This window comes from Montipora capricornis, chromosome 2 (assembly GCF_036669925.1).
Source record: "Montipora capricornis isolate CH-2021 chromosome 2, ASM3666992v2, whole genome shotgun sequence".
Lineage (NCBI taxonomy): Eukaryota > Metazoa > Cnidaria > Anthozoa > Scleractinia > Acroporidae > Montipora > Montipora capricornis.
The window spans coordinates 675,806-691,318 of NC_090884.1; the positions used below are offsets into that span (position 1 = coordinate 675,806).

The window sequence follows — 15,513 nt, forward strand, 5'->3', positions numbered from 1 at the left end:
TTATTTATTTGTACACACAATTCAGTCTACGGACCGCGAAGTGTATTTTAATAAACGGTCCATTATCTCATTATCATTTGTTTGTTCTCTAATTATATAAATTTCCTGTTAAATTTGGTAGAAATTTACATTTATATTGAAGCTAACAACATTAAGGTAGTCCTTTAATGACCTCTTGAGGTCACTTTTGTAAGTAATACGAATTTTATAAAATCATTCGAAGATGAGAAAAGTCATATCATCCTTTTGTCGTCAGTTGGAAAGGGATGGAACGCGCTGAATCAAACGATTACTGATCTTATCAATAAAGGGCAAAATTACTGAGCGCTGGTTGGCTGAGACAAAGGGCATTTTTTTCTTAATCTAGCTCTGGAAGATTTCCAAAACACTCGTGCAATTAATTCTTAATAGTACTCGGCCTCATGTGATTACCTATACAAATATCAAAAGACATAGAGTACTCTTGCGCAAGAAAGCAAACATTCCGCTATTTCGCAAATCCTGTGCCTTGGTAAAACGATTTACTCCACTATTTAACAACCAGAATCTTGTTTGTCGAACGTAATCTCTGTAACTTGTCGCAACACTTATGGCAGTATTGTTTTTCGCGTAAAACTTGTGTTGGTGGTCGGCCGAAAATTATTAGGGAGCTAAGTAAGCAGCGAGGGCGACGACAACTATGAGAGGGTCATAATACAATAGCCTTAATTGACGAGAAAAAAAATCAATAGCTCTACACGTCCAGCACGTGCGTTTTACATTTTGGTGCATTTGTTTGCCGTTCGTGTCCTCACAACGCAGACAACGATGTGAAATGACCAAATTTGAGGTTGTGTGGAGGATACTAAAAAAATGAAGCATTTGACGATAAATATTCAATTTTCTCCCAAACACCCTCAATGTTCATGCCAATTTTATTCCTAGAATCTTGACACATACTTCCCACGCCGAACGACATAGAAATAGACAACGCCATTGTCTTTGGTTAAGCTCCCTACAGGTGGTTTTTCAGGTTAGGTCATCGCCGCCACCAGCAATTGTGCATTGCAGCATTGTTATCCGTGTGTTCAGAGATTGGTTGCAAACCATCTCTTTACGCAAATCTCGCGGAAGTTTACGACATTCGCTTGGTATTTATCTAATCTTGTATACTTAGTGAAATCAAAAACTTAATCAAGAATGACATCCAGTTTACATGCGATTATGTATGGCTTACAAGTTCATGAGGGTTTAAAAGTTTGAGCTTCTTTTTGCCATTCTTATTTGGATTTAATCGGGGTAAAAACTAAAGCTTACTGTTATGCTAAGTTTACCAGTGCTTTTAAATAAAAAAGCTGAAATAATACTGAGTACAACAACAACAACAACAGTATATTAAACTTCTTTATTTCATATTCATTCCAAAATATCAGTTTCACTGAAATTTTACCCCAATGCCATTAATTAATTTCGCAAACTAAATTCCCACTGATAATAAAGGTCCCAGCGTACTTGAGTCTCATTAGCCGTGTTTGGGGAGCCTTGTCGAATGTAAGAATGCTCCGAAGAGAAATTGTTGGTCTCGTTACAGTTGTTGTCTGAGTTACAGTGAGTGTACAAACCCCAGCGCACGAAGAATTTTCGTATGTTTGAACCCTATGGTATCCTGAGGCAATCCTTAATCTTACGTCAAATTTGAACCGTAAGATCATAGGTGGGGGCATGTTTAAACGTGAAAGTAAAATAAAGAGTATCGAGTTCAGGAAAAACAATTTAACTTCCTATTCCGTTCCGCACTTCATATCGTTCGTTAACAGTTTATCATGAAGAAACCGTTTTACGCGTTTTTGGTTCTTTTCGCGTCTTTGATTCTTTTAATGCGTCCGCCGGGATCGTGGGGCTGTTGCAGGCGCCGCACATGTTCAAGACAAAATTGCGTTCTTCAGAGTGCGTGGACAAACGCCGGATCATGCTCCCGAACTTGTGGATATGGAACAGTTCTCCAGCAAAGGGGTATTCAAACCTATCCGAGGTGTGGTGGAACAAGTTGTCCATCTTCTTGGAGCTCTCAAAGAAGGAGATATGTGCACTGTTACAATAGATGCTGTCCCGTAAGTTGCTCGTATACGTGGAATTCCTGGAGCTCTTGTTCAGGCTGCGGAATGTCGACGCAACGTCGAACAATGAGAATTCTGCGAAACCCTAGTTGTGGTGGAACCAGTTGTCCAAGAACTCGGACTCAGACGCGAAGATGTAACACTGGGGTGTAAGTTGGTCATTATAGTTCCTTGTTTTCTCAATAATTGTAATACCTGGCCTTAATTTTAAATGAGGTACAGTGTGTTTCTGGGGTAAGGAGAGCAAAGTTGTATAAGGTTATTTTAATTTTTTATGCAAAGCTTTAAGAGCATCGTCGAGTTTTGTTCGCCTTAATGATTCACTTTCTCAGCATTTTCTATATTCAACAAGGTGATGTCTTACGTTTTCAAAGAAAATAATACTTCCTTTAGTATTGATTTTTCAAAGCTGGTTGTGCTGGTCTGTGTTTGGCTAAAAGTCCAGCTGTGCTTTTTCAAACGAACCGCACAAATAAGTGAAATTGGGAGAAATGAGATAAGAGAGAGGATCATTTCTTTCTTTCGTTTATAGCCCGCACTTCAAATTTTGGCGAGGTTGAGCAAAATATCGTGATTTGTCAATGGCGAGCAAATCAATTATTCAGTTGCCGAAGCCGAAGGCTGAGGCAAATAGTTGATCTGTGAGACACTGACAAATCAGGATATTTTAAGATAACCAAGTTCAATAATTGTTTTAAGATTCGATGACTGAGTTTGTTTTTTCACAATTCCCAACAATCACTTTCTGAAAGCTCAGGAAAGCAAACTGCTATTTTCACACAAGAGCGTGGTTTTAATTACGCATGGGCGTATTATTTGCAGCTAAACACTTATTTGTAGGTCATGCGGTGGGCTCTCGGCCAATGAAAAGGAAGAAAAAATACATCGGATGATAAAGACATTTATTTTAATACAAATAAGAGTGTCAATTTAGGGGATTCAGTTTCAGGACTCGACTTGCCTATGTCAACCTGTCTTGCGAGTTTCAAAAGATTGCTCTCGCGATTAACGCAGTTGTAGGGGTTATTGCTCACTAAGTCGTTTTCCAATGTATTGATAAAAGCGTATAAATGGTGCGGAATTAGGACTATCTATTAAATTGTTCTTTCATAAGCGCTTTATGATTGGACTAAAGGTGAGCCAGTTTGGTCATACTTTCCCGATCTGTTATTTTTGAGAACGCTCACTCCTTATTTTGTCAGGAGGAGCCGGCAACAAAAGAGCCAAAAATGTTAAGTATCAACCAACTTATCCCTTGAATTCATGATTTGAGTTATAAGGCTGCTAAAACCTTCCTCCTTTCCACAGCTTTTTCTCCGCTGATAGTCAGGCGGGCGCCCGCCAAACTTGGCGGAGAAAAGCCCTAGGAAGGAGTTTGAAGTCAACACTAACAATGGATTGTATGAACAAAAACAACAGCTCTACATTAACACTAACTCGAACCGGCGTCCATCTCAAACTAGAACTATCTTGAAGATTAGTGATTCCCGAGACCGATAAGTACCAAGATATGAAATATTCTGGCAGCAGCGATTAAGTCCTGGCACTTCGGAAATTAAACCTCCGCTCATAGATATGAAATAAGACTCTGTAGCTTTCCAGACGCGGTCTGTGATTGGAGAACGAAACAATAGATGAAGCTACAAGTCACAGGGACCAATGAAAAGAGTAGTCTGGAAGAGGTACAAGATTACTCCATTCAAAGTTTCGGACAAGTATTTAAGGTTCTACAAAACTCATTGGAGTGATTTTATGAACAATCTCTATTTTCATTATTCTTTTTGGGGAGAGGTTTGAAAAAAACAACCTGGACCACTGACCGTCAATGAAAAATACTTTTTACACTTTAACCTCGGTAAGGGAAACCGCCATATAAAAGTATCTGTCTTAGCTGCGTGCTATTGCTAAGTTGTGTTTTAGATTGATCTGAATGAAAAGTGTATTCAGCCGCAGTGCCGTGTCTTGGACTGATTCGAATATAAGTCATTAAAATGTGGTAGAGAATCGCATTATTCTTTTCTTTTTATTTGAAGATATGTAAAACTGACAGATTAAGATGAAGGGTAAATTTTCCGAAAGCACAATCGTTAATAGAAGCCAAGTGATGTGAGCACTTAACTTTAAAAATGTTTAGTTTTAGGGGTGTAACGATTCATATTCCTTGTGATTCGATTCAATTTCGATTATTGGCTTTCGATTTCGATTCGATTATGCAAAACATTAATGTTTTAAGGAGCCCATCTACTGTTTACAGCTTTTTGCTCAGCGACCTAGCCTATGAATGGCTGCGAGGCTGCCGGTGACCTTGCATTGATACAGCCCCCACTGCTTTTCAGTATCATGTAAATTGTGTTGTTGTAATTCCAATTAGTCCATATTAACATTACAAAAGCACGGAAGTTTGTATCAAAACAGGGTCACTGGCAGCCTCGCTTCCATTCTTAGGTCAGGTAACTTAGCTACAACTGTAAAATGATCTATTCTTACAACATGATACAGAACTGAATAGGGCCTCATGTCCTTTGCAATGAAAAGTCCGATAGACTTCGTTATCGCAGTTGCCCTGTTGCCTGACCGCGGCAACTTATTCTTCATAACATCCTGAATTTTTAACTGTCGTGTTCCAGTACTGTTTTTCGTACCCGGTGAAGTTTTTACCGTCTTTGAGTCCCAACACTTCTGACTTTCCATCAGTGCCATCAATGCTGTGTTGACGTTTTAAGAGTGCGCTCATGCTTGAAGTTGGGCCGGCACAATACTTGAAAGTTGCTGAGCAAATTTTGCAGATAGTTTTAGACTTGTCTGTTGTACCGTCTTTACCCGAAAAACCGTAATATTTCCACACAGCGGATCTAAAAGATGCAGGTGGATTCACAATCGCTTGGTCATTCGTCGCCATGTTTGAGAACGAGACAATGAGCGTGTCGCACATGGTTTGCCTTATTTGGAAATTCTCAAGTGGTGGTACAAGGTCAACAGTTTACCAAGCAACACAAAATGGTGCACGAATGACTCTACGAACTGCAAACGTCTAAGAGTTTCACAATATAATACCTCACTGAGGGCACAATGGGAAAGATAGGAAAAAAATCGAACCAAAATCGAAACGTGGAATCAAAGATTCGTGAAAAAAATTCAAAAATTCTGTCAACCGTTTACATGAGGTGGGCGAGACAACTCGGTGGGCGAGAGAACTCGGGGAGGCTTGCTTGAATTCAGAAGCATATTAAATAAATGTATTTAATTAAATTTACTATTTGGGATCTTGTCCAGTACGGCGAGAGCCGTAAGGCTCTGGTAGTTGATGAGAGTTTTATCAATACGTTGAAAAACAGAATTCAAAATTGATATTGACGACAAAATCTTGGTTCAGCAATTCGAAGACGAATGGCAGGAGTTCGTGGATGTTGCCCCAGGATAATGCCCCGGGGGAGGGGAATTTGCACTTTTTTGACCCAGGATGACTTCCCTGGGGCCGGGTATTTGAACAGAAAAACTGATCTGAGTTCAAATCCCCCGCCTATGTCCGGTCTGTAGTTCCATCCTCTGATCACTATGAAACTCTCTTCGCTCTTTGTGGCTCTTCTCATTTTGAGACAAACCAGGTTTTCCAACACGCAGTGCTGTCCTATCAACTGCCAATGGAGTTGGAATGCTTCGTCTTCGCGTAGCGGCTGTGGGATTTCTACACAAAAACGCACTACACGTGTTATGCGGTTTTACTGATGCAATCTGCAGCAATAGACCTTATGCGTGATGACGTCTGACTAGCTAATTTCACCACCAAGCCTCGTTCGCGCAAAATTATTCTTTACAAGTTAGCTCCTTTGGGATTTAGCTCATGCTAAAATTTACAAGTTTGATTTTCCAATTCAAGGCTTAGTGGTGGAATTAGCTAGTGAGACGGCATCACGCATGGGGGCTATTTTTAAACTGTAATGTTTAATTCGCTCACGTTTCAAATGACGCCGTTCAGTTGAACGAACGTTTCAGGAGGAAACTTAGTCTCCGTACAGTCTCATCATGTAAGCACTTCAATATTACGAAAGGGTTAAAAAATTATCGACCACGCAACTAATGCAAGAAAATGGATTTGTAACCCGTTGGCAATCGCTACACGACTTTCTAGGTGATATAAGTCACGTGCAAGTTATCATCGTTTTTGAGATGTTTAGTTTGGATAGCGGGTCCGTGTTATATTTTCTTATCCTTTTAATGCGTGCTAGAGTAAAATCTATATTATTCGCCATAAAGCATGAAAGCTACATTATCACTACTTCCTTGATCTCCACTTTCTTCTGCCGTATATCACGCACGCAAATTGCGACAAAGCAAACGATCACAAACTAAACTTTTGCTGAATTATCGTTATAACAGCTTGTTAAAAGAAGTATCCATTGTCCTCGTGGAACATTTCCAAGTTACCGTTTTGTAAATTCCATGCCTTTCCTATACCGCGACTCAGTCTGGGTGCAAAAACACAGTCAAAGTCTTTTTTGGCTTTACTTGTTTGTGCTAATGGTTAAATTCACAGCAAGGAAAATAATTCCCAATGGTCTTTTTTGGGAAGGATTTAATGTCAGCGTTTATGTCATGCAAAGGGCGGAATCATTACTTTAAGTGGTCGTGAAGAAAGAAACGCATTTTGGAATTGGTGTTCATGGCTTTAAAACGGTGTTTAGTTTTGAATACCTTAAAAGTGTTAAAGAAAGCGATTTCAAGAAGTTTGCAGTCGTCTATCTCTCCAAATATCGAGTGAAAAGTGTTACATTAGTACAATGTGCTATGTGTTTGGATGAGTTATTTAAACAATGAACTTCACAAATTTCATGTTCGCTGCAAGTGGTGTTGGATGAGTCTGTCAATCAAACTACTACACCAACAATTGCGGGCTCATGATTCAAGTCATAATGCACTTGAAACACAAAATTCGGAGAACAAGAGAAAAATTTTCTGAGTAGAGTGAAGCGCATCCCACTTCTTGAGTGCTCTTCAACTTTCCAAGTGCATTTCCTCAAAGCTTAACACACGAACATACTTGAACAAATATCAAAGTTGACAGTGGCAATTTTCCGCGTCGAAAGATAAAAGAAGGTTGAGTTTGTCTGTGTCTCCTGCGCGCTAAACAGATCGAAACAAGGTTTCGCACGGGACGGAATTTGCTCGCTACGTCGACCATGTAGTGGAGAATTGTTCCACGCCGGATACTAAAAACATCCTAACAGAACTTCATTAAGAAAAGGCGACAGATGGGGAAAAGTGATCCCCACAGAAAGCCAACAAACTCTAGAGAAGATTGTTCTTCCATGTACATAGCGTTTCTTGGTTTGGTACTACGCATCATAGTTTTAAAATATTGTGATTATTCTTTTCCTCAGATGCTGCCCCGTAAATTGTGTTGTGAACAGTTGGTCGAGCTGGGGAAGCTGTAATGCGGCTTGCGAGAGAAATGGCTACCAAGTGCGGACCAGGACAGTCAGGACCCAAGCGTCTTGTAGAGGTACACCATGTCCAACACTTAGGGAGATCAAATCTTGCCGTGGACCTTGTTGCCGAAGGGACTGCCTGGTAGGCATCAGTATACCTATCAGTATTAATTGACCGCAAAACGAAGAATTACGTCGATTATACTGATCTCGTATAGGTGGCAGGAACGTGTTTTTTTTTTTTGGCAATAATTTCTTTTGTGCTGTCTAGCATAATAGTTTTCACTTCTCCCTCGCTCGATGATTTTGTTTTAGAGAGACAGGATGAAAACTTGTGATTGTGAACATACACATTGAATTTCTTAACCTTCAACGAACGGCAACCGGAAGTGAGACTTTTCCCTTTTAACTTGTCTTGACACTGCCACATTTATAATGCTAAGAATATTTTATTTTTAGCTTGTTCACTTCCGGTTTCCGTCCCAGGCTCAAATGCGTCTCGTGCTGGAGCTCCCTAATGTTTCCTGATTTCCAGTCAATTCGTTCTCGTATGACTAAACTTCCACGTGTCAAAGCGATTCTTTGGCCTCGCCTGCTTGTTATTAACAGGTCAGCGGTTGGACATCCTGGGGATCTTGCTCCGCTCCGACCGGTCGATGCAGTGTGAACAGTGGTACAAAGAGAAGAACAAGACGTGTTACTCGTAATCCCAGTTGCGGTGGTTCCGCATGTCCTCCTCTGACTGAAACATCGCGATGTACTCCTGTGCCCATACCATGCAAGGTATTTCGGCTATTTGTATCTCTTCAGAACTAGTTTGAATGAATAATGAAGGAAGGAAGGAAGTCCTTTAGAGGCTTTTCAGGGCCAATGTACAACACTTTTTTGGTGATTTTAACGCAAATGGAACCCACGCAGTTTACATGATCTTAACTGAATAACAAGTAGAATTCACAGGTTCCCAGAGCAGGACAGAGTGGTTGAGAGACTACCACTACTACTACTCTCCTCGATCAGCGTGAGGGTTCTTTAACGTCCCACACAAGTGATGTGAGACGGGGCCTTCGGTTTATTATTCTTATCCCAGAAGACCAACCAATCTAACCAGTTGCAGATGTCATTACAAAGGGAACACTCTCTCGAGTGTCTCTCGAATCCACGACCTCCCGCACCAAAGTCCATTTCTCTTCCAGCGAGCTAACTGGTCATCATCATCATTATCGTCGACTCTGCCCAATCTCCTTTCCAGGGCTTCGCCCGCCCTTCCCTCAGCGAAAGAGCCCTCGGAACGAGGTTGGTCGCTGTCGGTCATTACAAAGCCTCTCATCAACAGAATCCTTCTCAGTTAAGAAACTACCTTCACCAGAACAACCACAGTACATTAAGATATTACCCCTTGTCATTTCAAACCGTTGACATTGATATCACTTCACTGTATTCTCTTTCTTTTTTAGATGAGTTCCTGGGGCTCGTGGACTTCATGTACGCCAACCAATGGTAAATGTGGTGCTGGAACTCAATCTCGGAGTCGCTCTATAGTCACCAGACCTTACTGCAGCTCTGCGTGCCCCGCGTCAAGGCAAACGCGCTCTTGCACCCATAGTTGCTGCCCAGTGAACTGCGTGGTGTCGTCGTGGACTGGGTGGGGTCATTGCTCTACCACTTGTGGTGCAGGTGGGTTTTTAGATGTACGAAAGTACGTTGTCTTAGAATAAAGTCATAGGAACTTTCCGTCTCTTCCAAAGCCATCCACAGTACATCTCTTGTAAAAGCCGCCTGTCCATGACCTCAACTGAATTAGCTCCGTCGAGTGCAAAGTCCAAGAGCGACAACAAAGGCATCCATACCCAAGACGCAACTCCAGGAAAAGATGAACCAGCTTAACAGCAACTATGCTATTGTGAAACAAGTGTTCTTTATCTTTCGGTTACATTTGTGTCCGCGAACCGCAATTCGACCGTCTGAATTCCAAACGTAAGCGGGACTGCAAGTCCAAGGAAACGAAATATTTCCCATTGATTGCGTAAGCTCTTTCGTTTAGATTTGCGTTACATTAGTTCACACAATTCGTTGCATTTGTTCATAAGTTGCACATAAGAAATCGGTTTATCAAGGATCAAAGTTTGTGATCATAACAGCTTCTCTTAGAGGAGGTTACCCTGATCTAAACCAGCTTTAAATTTCAAGACCAAATTGTTAAAAAATCTGGTATTCAAGGCCTTAACTTGTCTTTTTGGTTTTCAGGATCGAAGACACGAACGCGCCGAGTTACGGTTCAACAGTACTGTAATGGTAAATCTTGCCCATCTTTGCAGCAGACAACTTCCTGTTCTCAATACAACAACAGAGACTGTGTGATGTCGTCTTGGTCGGCCTGGTCGCTTTGCAGTAACGGCTGTGGAAGCGGATGGTCTACCCGACAACGCAGTATTATCACACAAGCGGTATGCCGCGGCAAAACATGCGGAACAAGGTCTGAGAGACGGCAGTGTACTGATTATAGGGACAACAGAGATTGTGTGGTAGGTTGTTATGAGCTAGAAAAATATTTGCGAGACTGAAAGAATGCTAGGGATGAATTTCAGGTTTGAGTGGGACTGGCACTCGAGATCGTACAATTGCACTGCGAGCGATTGCATGTCTTATCCATTGCGAATATTGTAGAGAGAGGTTATGAAGTGTCATGCATTAGAACTGAGGAAGTACAAACTACCTTCCTTCCCTAACCATGTTTTTACGCTGTTTCCTCCAAGTATCCTACAGGAATGTCAAAATCCTTTATGACTGGGCATTTCTACATCTTCAAGTTCCAGAACATAATTAACTCCGTATAGTCTCCTTGGGTTAGGAGGCTTCATATGTCACAGGCGTTTTTCAAAACATCACCGTTAGGCCTGGCACTGCGGGAGAGATGGGATAGACGTAGTTTTTAAAATAAGGAGATTAGACGAAGAATAGATAATAAACGACTATCTAGATTAGTAACAATAGACAGAAGTGAAAATTTGACAAAAGCAATGGACTCTTAACACTTAGCACTTCAAAGCTGCGTCCTATCATAGGATAACGATTCGAGAGACTGTTGAAAGCTGTGCGTTTCCTCAGTCGTAAGGTAACTTTTTTTTGGAAAGAGGTTTTACAGTACTCGTCAAGGAAAATAAGATTAGATTTCATTTTATATCGGGATAAAATTGTAAAGAAAACCACCCCAAGAGAAAAAATAAATATGTTCGACGCGAGCGTTGAGTTGGCTAAATCACGAGGAGCGAACTATAGACGGGTGCGAGCCTCTAAAGAGCCAAGCATGCAGTTCCAAAATTGAAATTAGAAACTATTAATATGTTAGAGTGAGAATGTTAGATGATGTTGGTAGTGGCGTTCAGTCTCAACACCGTTCGGACTTAGCAATGACGCCATTTTAATACATGCTATTTATATGAAAACTGTGCCCCTAACGAATGATTCCAAGGATGTAGTGACAGCTGTACAAAGGACCGAAGATTGTCGCACTGTGCTGAAGCATTCAAATTTGATTTCAAATTTCACAATATGCAACAGTGTGTGTTAAAGGACGCAAAAAAAGCATGTGCCGGGCACCCCATAATGTGAGATGAAATTTTGTGCTTTTTTTGTAGGTCAACTCATGGGGAGCTTGGGGAAGCTGTAGTGAAAAATGCGCAGTTGGTTATAAGCAGAGAACAAGAACAGTCAAGATTCCAAAACGGTGTCGCGGCAAAAACTGTCCTTTACTTTTGGTAAGAATAATTTGACGAAGGAAATTCAATGAATTCGGCAATGTTATTGGTACCGCGCTAAGACCTCATCTTTCCCTCGAGAAAAACCTCTGCTACGAAGCAAGTTGTATTCCTGTTGAGCGTATGCTATCGTTAGTATAGAAACGACAGACTTATAAAATGATTTCACTTCTCTCTGATTTGCCAAATGATAACCTTCCTGTCGGTCAACTGCAAGCACTTAGGGCTGATTCTTTGACCTATGAGAAAGAGGTGACGTGTTTGAAAAATGGAGGCAACTATAGAAATCGCTTCGTGCCGTGGTAAAATTTTCTGGAGGGAAAAGAAAATTGCAGCAATAAAGGCATCCGTTAAAAGAGAAACAAAATAAAAGGCACAAAGGAAAAAGCCTCTGCAATCAGGGTATGTTTTTGGAAAGGAGGAACTTGCTGAAGATAGTTGAACACTACATGGCAGTAAGTATAGTCACCTAAACGGCGCTGTGAGTTGGCAAGAGAAAAGTTTGCACTTGAAGATCAAACGCAAGAATCGGCGGGCCTGATTTCGAGGCGAGCTCGTTTTCCTCGAAAACGTAAAACGCGTGCGAAGAGCAAGCAAATCTATTGTTCTTGCTTATTACATATGCAGATTTTTTGGCTTTTCCTTCCCCAACGCCGTAGTTGTCCTTTTAGCTGTATGCATTGATGTATCCCTAACTGTATTGATGTAATCTACACTTATGTGTTCTTGTTAATAGTCCAGTTCCAAGTTCTCCATGACCGCTGAATAATTAACAATTAGATCCGTCGCCCGCAAGGGCTACGGGTCAATAGCCCATGAGGCGAAGCCGAATGGGCTATTGACCCGTGGCCCTTGAGGGCGAAGGGTCTAATTGTTTTAGTATCACCCAACTAGTCGGACAGAAAAGGCAATAATAAAGTTAGCAAATGCAAGTTGAAGAAATATTTATTTGGGAATAAAACGAAAGAAAACGTCACGCTTTTCGCATCCCGAGGACTATAGTCCTCTAGTAGCGTAGTCCTATAGTAGCGTAGCCAATCAAAATGCAGGATTTGCATTAGTCCACTAGTTGGGTGATACTAAATAGACTTAGGATGCATTTTTACAGGGTTAGCCTCAATCTGAAGTGAATATATTAACAAATTCCAGCGAGAAGATGACTTGTTTACAACTCTGTCTATTGTTTAGTTTCAAATTTCAGGCATCTTCCTGCCCGGCGGTATTTGTGAATATATTCACTTCAGATGGAGGCTAACCCTGTAAAAATGCGTCCTCAGTGTTTTCATTCAGTGGTCATGGAAAACTTGAAACTGGATTATTATTGTAAACAGGACCTGCATTCATTCGATAACAGTTTTTTTTTTCAAACAGAAGCGACAATCCTTCCTTTGATGTTATCGTTATCGTTGTCGTTATCGTGATCGTGATCGTTGTCGTTATCGTCGTTATTATCAACCAGTACGTTTTTGTTATTGTCGCTTAAGTTGTAACTTGCTGTCTGGGATATGAATATGTAAATAAGAACGAATAGACTTTTCAGTTTTACACACATATTTCCCTTGAAATTCTTTCCAGGAAAGTTCTCAGTGTGGAACATCCAACAATGGATGTGAACAAAAGTGTTCGAATGGCGTTTGTTCGTGCCTTCCTGGTTTTAACCTTGCTTCAAACAAAAAGAATTGCACTGGTAAAGATTGCAAAATGCCGAGGCCATCATATTGTGCCCCAGGTTAGTTAACGGGGACTTAAAATAATAATCACTGCAAATAATTGATTTGCCACGCTCGTAACTTTTTTTCAGTCCGAAGACTGGATTTCAAGGGCGCAGTTCGAGGAGTTTCGGCCGACATCATAAATTATTTCCTGCGACGATAGCGTGCGTTGTTATTTTTCTATCAGGACAATAATAACCCATTACTTTCTGTTAAGACTTCTTGTAGCTTGTAAAAATAGAAACCAAATATGAAGAATGAAGAAAATCGTATGTTTTGTTTGTCTTTAACATTGTGTCAGGTACTTCACTCGGCAGCAAGTGTAAGTACGCCAATGTCGTGTGTCCAGGAGGAAAAACTACTTATCCTGTCACGTGTTCGTTGAGTTGTTCAAAAGACTATTCTATAAAAGGAGCTTCAACTGTCACCTGTCAGACTTCAGGCCAATGGTCTTCTTATGCTACGTCATACTGTCGCAGGAACAATGATCCGCCAACACAGGTTAGATGGCCGACCGCCCCTAGCTGGAAACGTTTAGGGATATGATAAAGTGCGACTCTATTTTCCATCATCGTGAGTCAGTGCTTAAATCTATTCATGACCCAAACAACACACGCGCGCGAAAAAAATCGATTTAAGTAAAAGAACAGTAGAGTTCATTTTGTAAGTGTTTGCCACACGTTTTTTCTGCCGGGCTGGGCAAGGCCTGAAGTTAATAGTGTGCCAAAAATGGGACAGATCGATTTCAACAGCATACTAAAAACTTGCAATTCGTTCAAAGTGCAGTATTATATTAAGTTCATTATGTATTTTGCGTGCCTAACATTATTTTTAGATCAAGGTAAGAAAATGGAAAGTTTATGGACATTTTGAACAACTATGAGGAAGTTTGCCACCTTTCAAAGGTCTTGACACAAAATTCCGTTTCCCTCTCGAATTTAAAGATAATTTCAATCAACAGAAAAAATCTTTTTTTCCTCAGATTTATCTGTCTGGCTCAGCCAGTGTTCCAGAAAACCAACCACGGGGCACTCGTATCGGTTCATTCAGCTCAATGGATCCTAACTCAAATGACCGGCACACCTACAGCATTGTAAGAGGTGGAGCAGGCAAGTTTGAGCTACGTGGGGCGAATCTTTCAACACTGACAACCTTTGATTACGAATCTTCTCCAAACAAGTGAGTATCTCCCGTGCTGCATATTAATTCTGCGGCGTACACACGCACTGCATTCTTAAACTAGTGAGCCTTTGACGTCATTTTCTCCTCGATCCAGTGCTGTCAAGGACTTAAAGTTAATAATGGCCGACTATTAAATACTGAAGATTCCGGTTAAAATAAACAGGTGTCTTTTTTAATCAAGGTTTAAAACTTTGGTCGCTTAGTGTTTAGTTATCATAGTTTTGAAATCCAAAGAAAAATAAGAATTGATTTTTGGTCACATTGCACTTAAACGAATGGTCTAGAATCATCGTGTTTCAAGATCGCAACTTATACCGTTTCCCCCTCACCCCCCAATTCAATGTTGTGTGAGAATTTTTCGGGCAACTGCAAGTAGTGGTGAAATCAATATTGAAGGAGGGGAAAAATGGGAATGTTTGTTCCAACAAAATGTGACGAGTATTATAAGGTTGTTGGGATGATCCATTGGTCAAGTAATTTGGTACTTAAATAATTGTCTTCTCAAGGCATCCAGGTGTATTAACAGAAGAAACCCACGACTTTTATCAACAGTGTTCCAGTTGAATTTGAACGCATTCAATGTGCTTTATCGTATATTAGTTTTCATTAGTAAAGATCGAATTTCTTTGCAGATTTACTCTAATTATACGTAGCACAGACAACGGCAGCCCACCAATGAAACGCGAGCAAATATTTACCATTTCTGTAACGGATGTCAATGAAAAGCCCACAGCAATTCAGGTAACCATGCCTCCAGGAAGATAAGATGGGCTATTTTTTGGAACGAGAGAGATTTGAATCTACTGCCTTGAAAACAGGTTCATGATGTTAGCCCCTGCGACGACCGCGCAAGACTGGGCTTTAGTCGATACTCGAAGTTTGCCTGTAGTATCGGCAAAAGGGCTTTATGGAGTCCTGAATATTTAGTAACATAGGTTCCCATTAGAAGCTTTACACTCTATTTTCATATACAGTAAAAACATTATTTTATGAACTTTTAGACTCAGATTAAACAAAACACTTCGAAACACCCTGCAAGCATACTTAGGCTAAGAGTCAGTCAGGAAAGTCTTTGTTTTGCTTATTTGTTTTAGTTCTTACTTCTTGCCGTTTTATGCTTTCTTCATTGCCTCCTTTTTTGTACTTTTCTTTGCTGCTTTGCCTGTTTTCGCCCTTCAGGGTTTTCCTCAGGCCCCCACTGTCTGCCTATGGGCGTCAAAGGATGCCTCCGCATTGAGTTGCTCCTGATCAACATTGAACAAAACACGTTTTAGGCTTAAACGGCCCAAAAAAGAAAGGTTTAGCCTTAGGTCAAAAATTAGATTTTTTTATTAAAAAAGGA

At 40.7% G+C, this 15,513-nt stretch overlaps 1 protein-coding gene across 1 annotated transcript in view; it reads left to right on the forward strand.

Moving 5' to 3' along the window:
- Positions 1-1,452: 1,452 nt before the first annotated feature.
- The window catches only part of LOC138038333 (protocadherin Fat 4-like), a 47,835-nt gene continuing 33,774 nt past the window's right edge, over positions 1,453-15,513 (forward strand). Inside the window, exons 1-10 of the mRNA XM_068884138.1 lie at positions 1,453-2,245; positions 7,475-7,664; positions 8,132-8,305; positions 8,977-9,196; positions 9,767-10,044; positions 11,158-11,277; positions 12,853-13,006; positions 13,291-13,490; positions 13,972-14,168; positions 14,804-14,912. Of these exons, the coding sequence (XP_068740239.1) occupies positions 1,803-2,245; positions 7,475-7,664; positions 8,132-8,305; positions 8,977-9,196; positions 9,767-10,044; positions 11,158-11,277; positions 12,853-13,006; positions 13,291-13,490; positions 13,972-14,168; positions 14,804-14,912 (2,085 nt within the window). The 5' untranslated portion in view covers positions 1,453-1,802. The remainder of the gene's footprint in view (positions 2,246-7,474; positions 7,665-8,131; positions 8,306-8,976; positions 9,197-9,766; positions 10,045-11,157; positions 11,278-12,852; positions 13,007-13,290; positions 13,491-13,971; positions 14,169-14,803; positions 14,913-15,513) is intronic.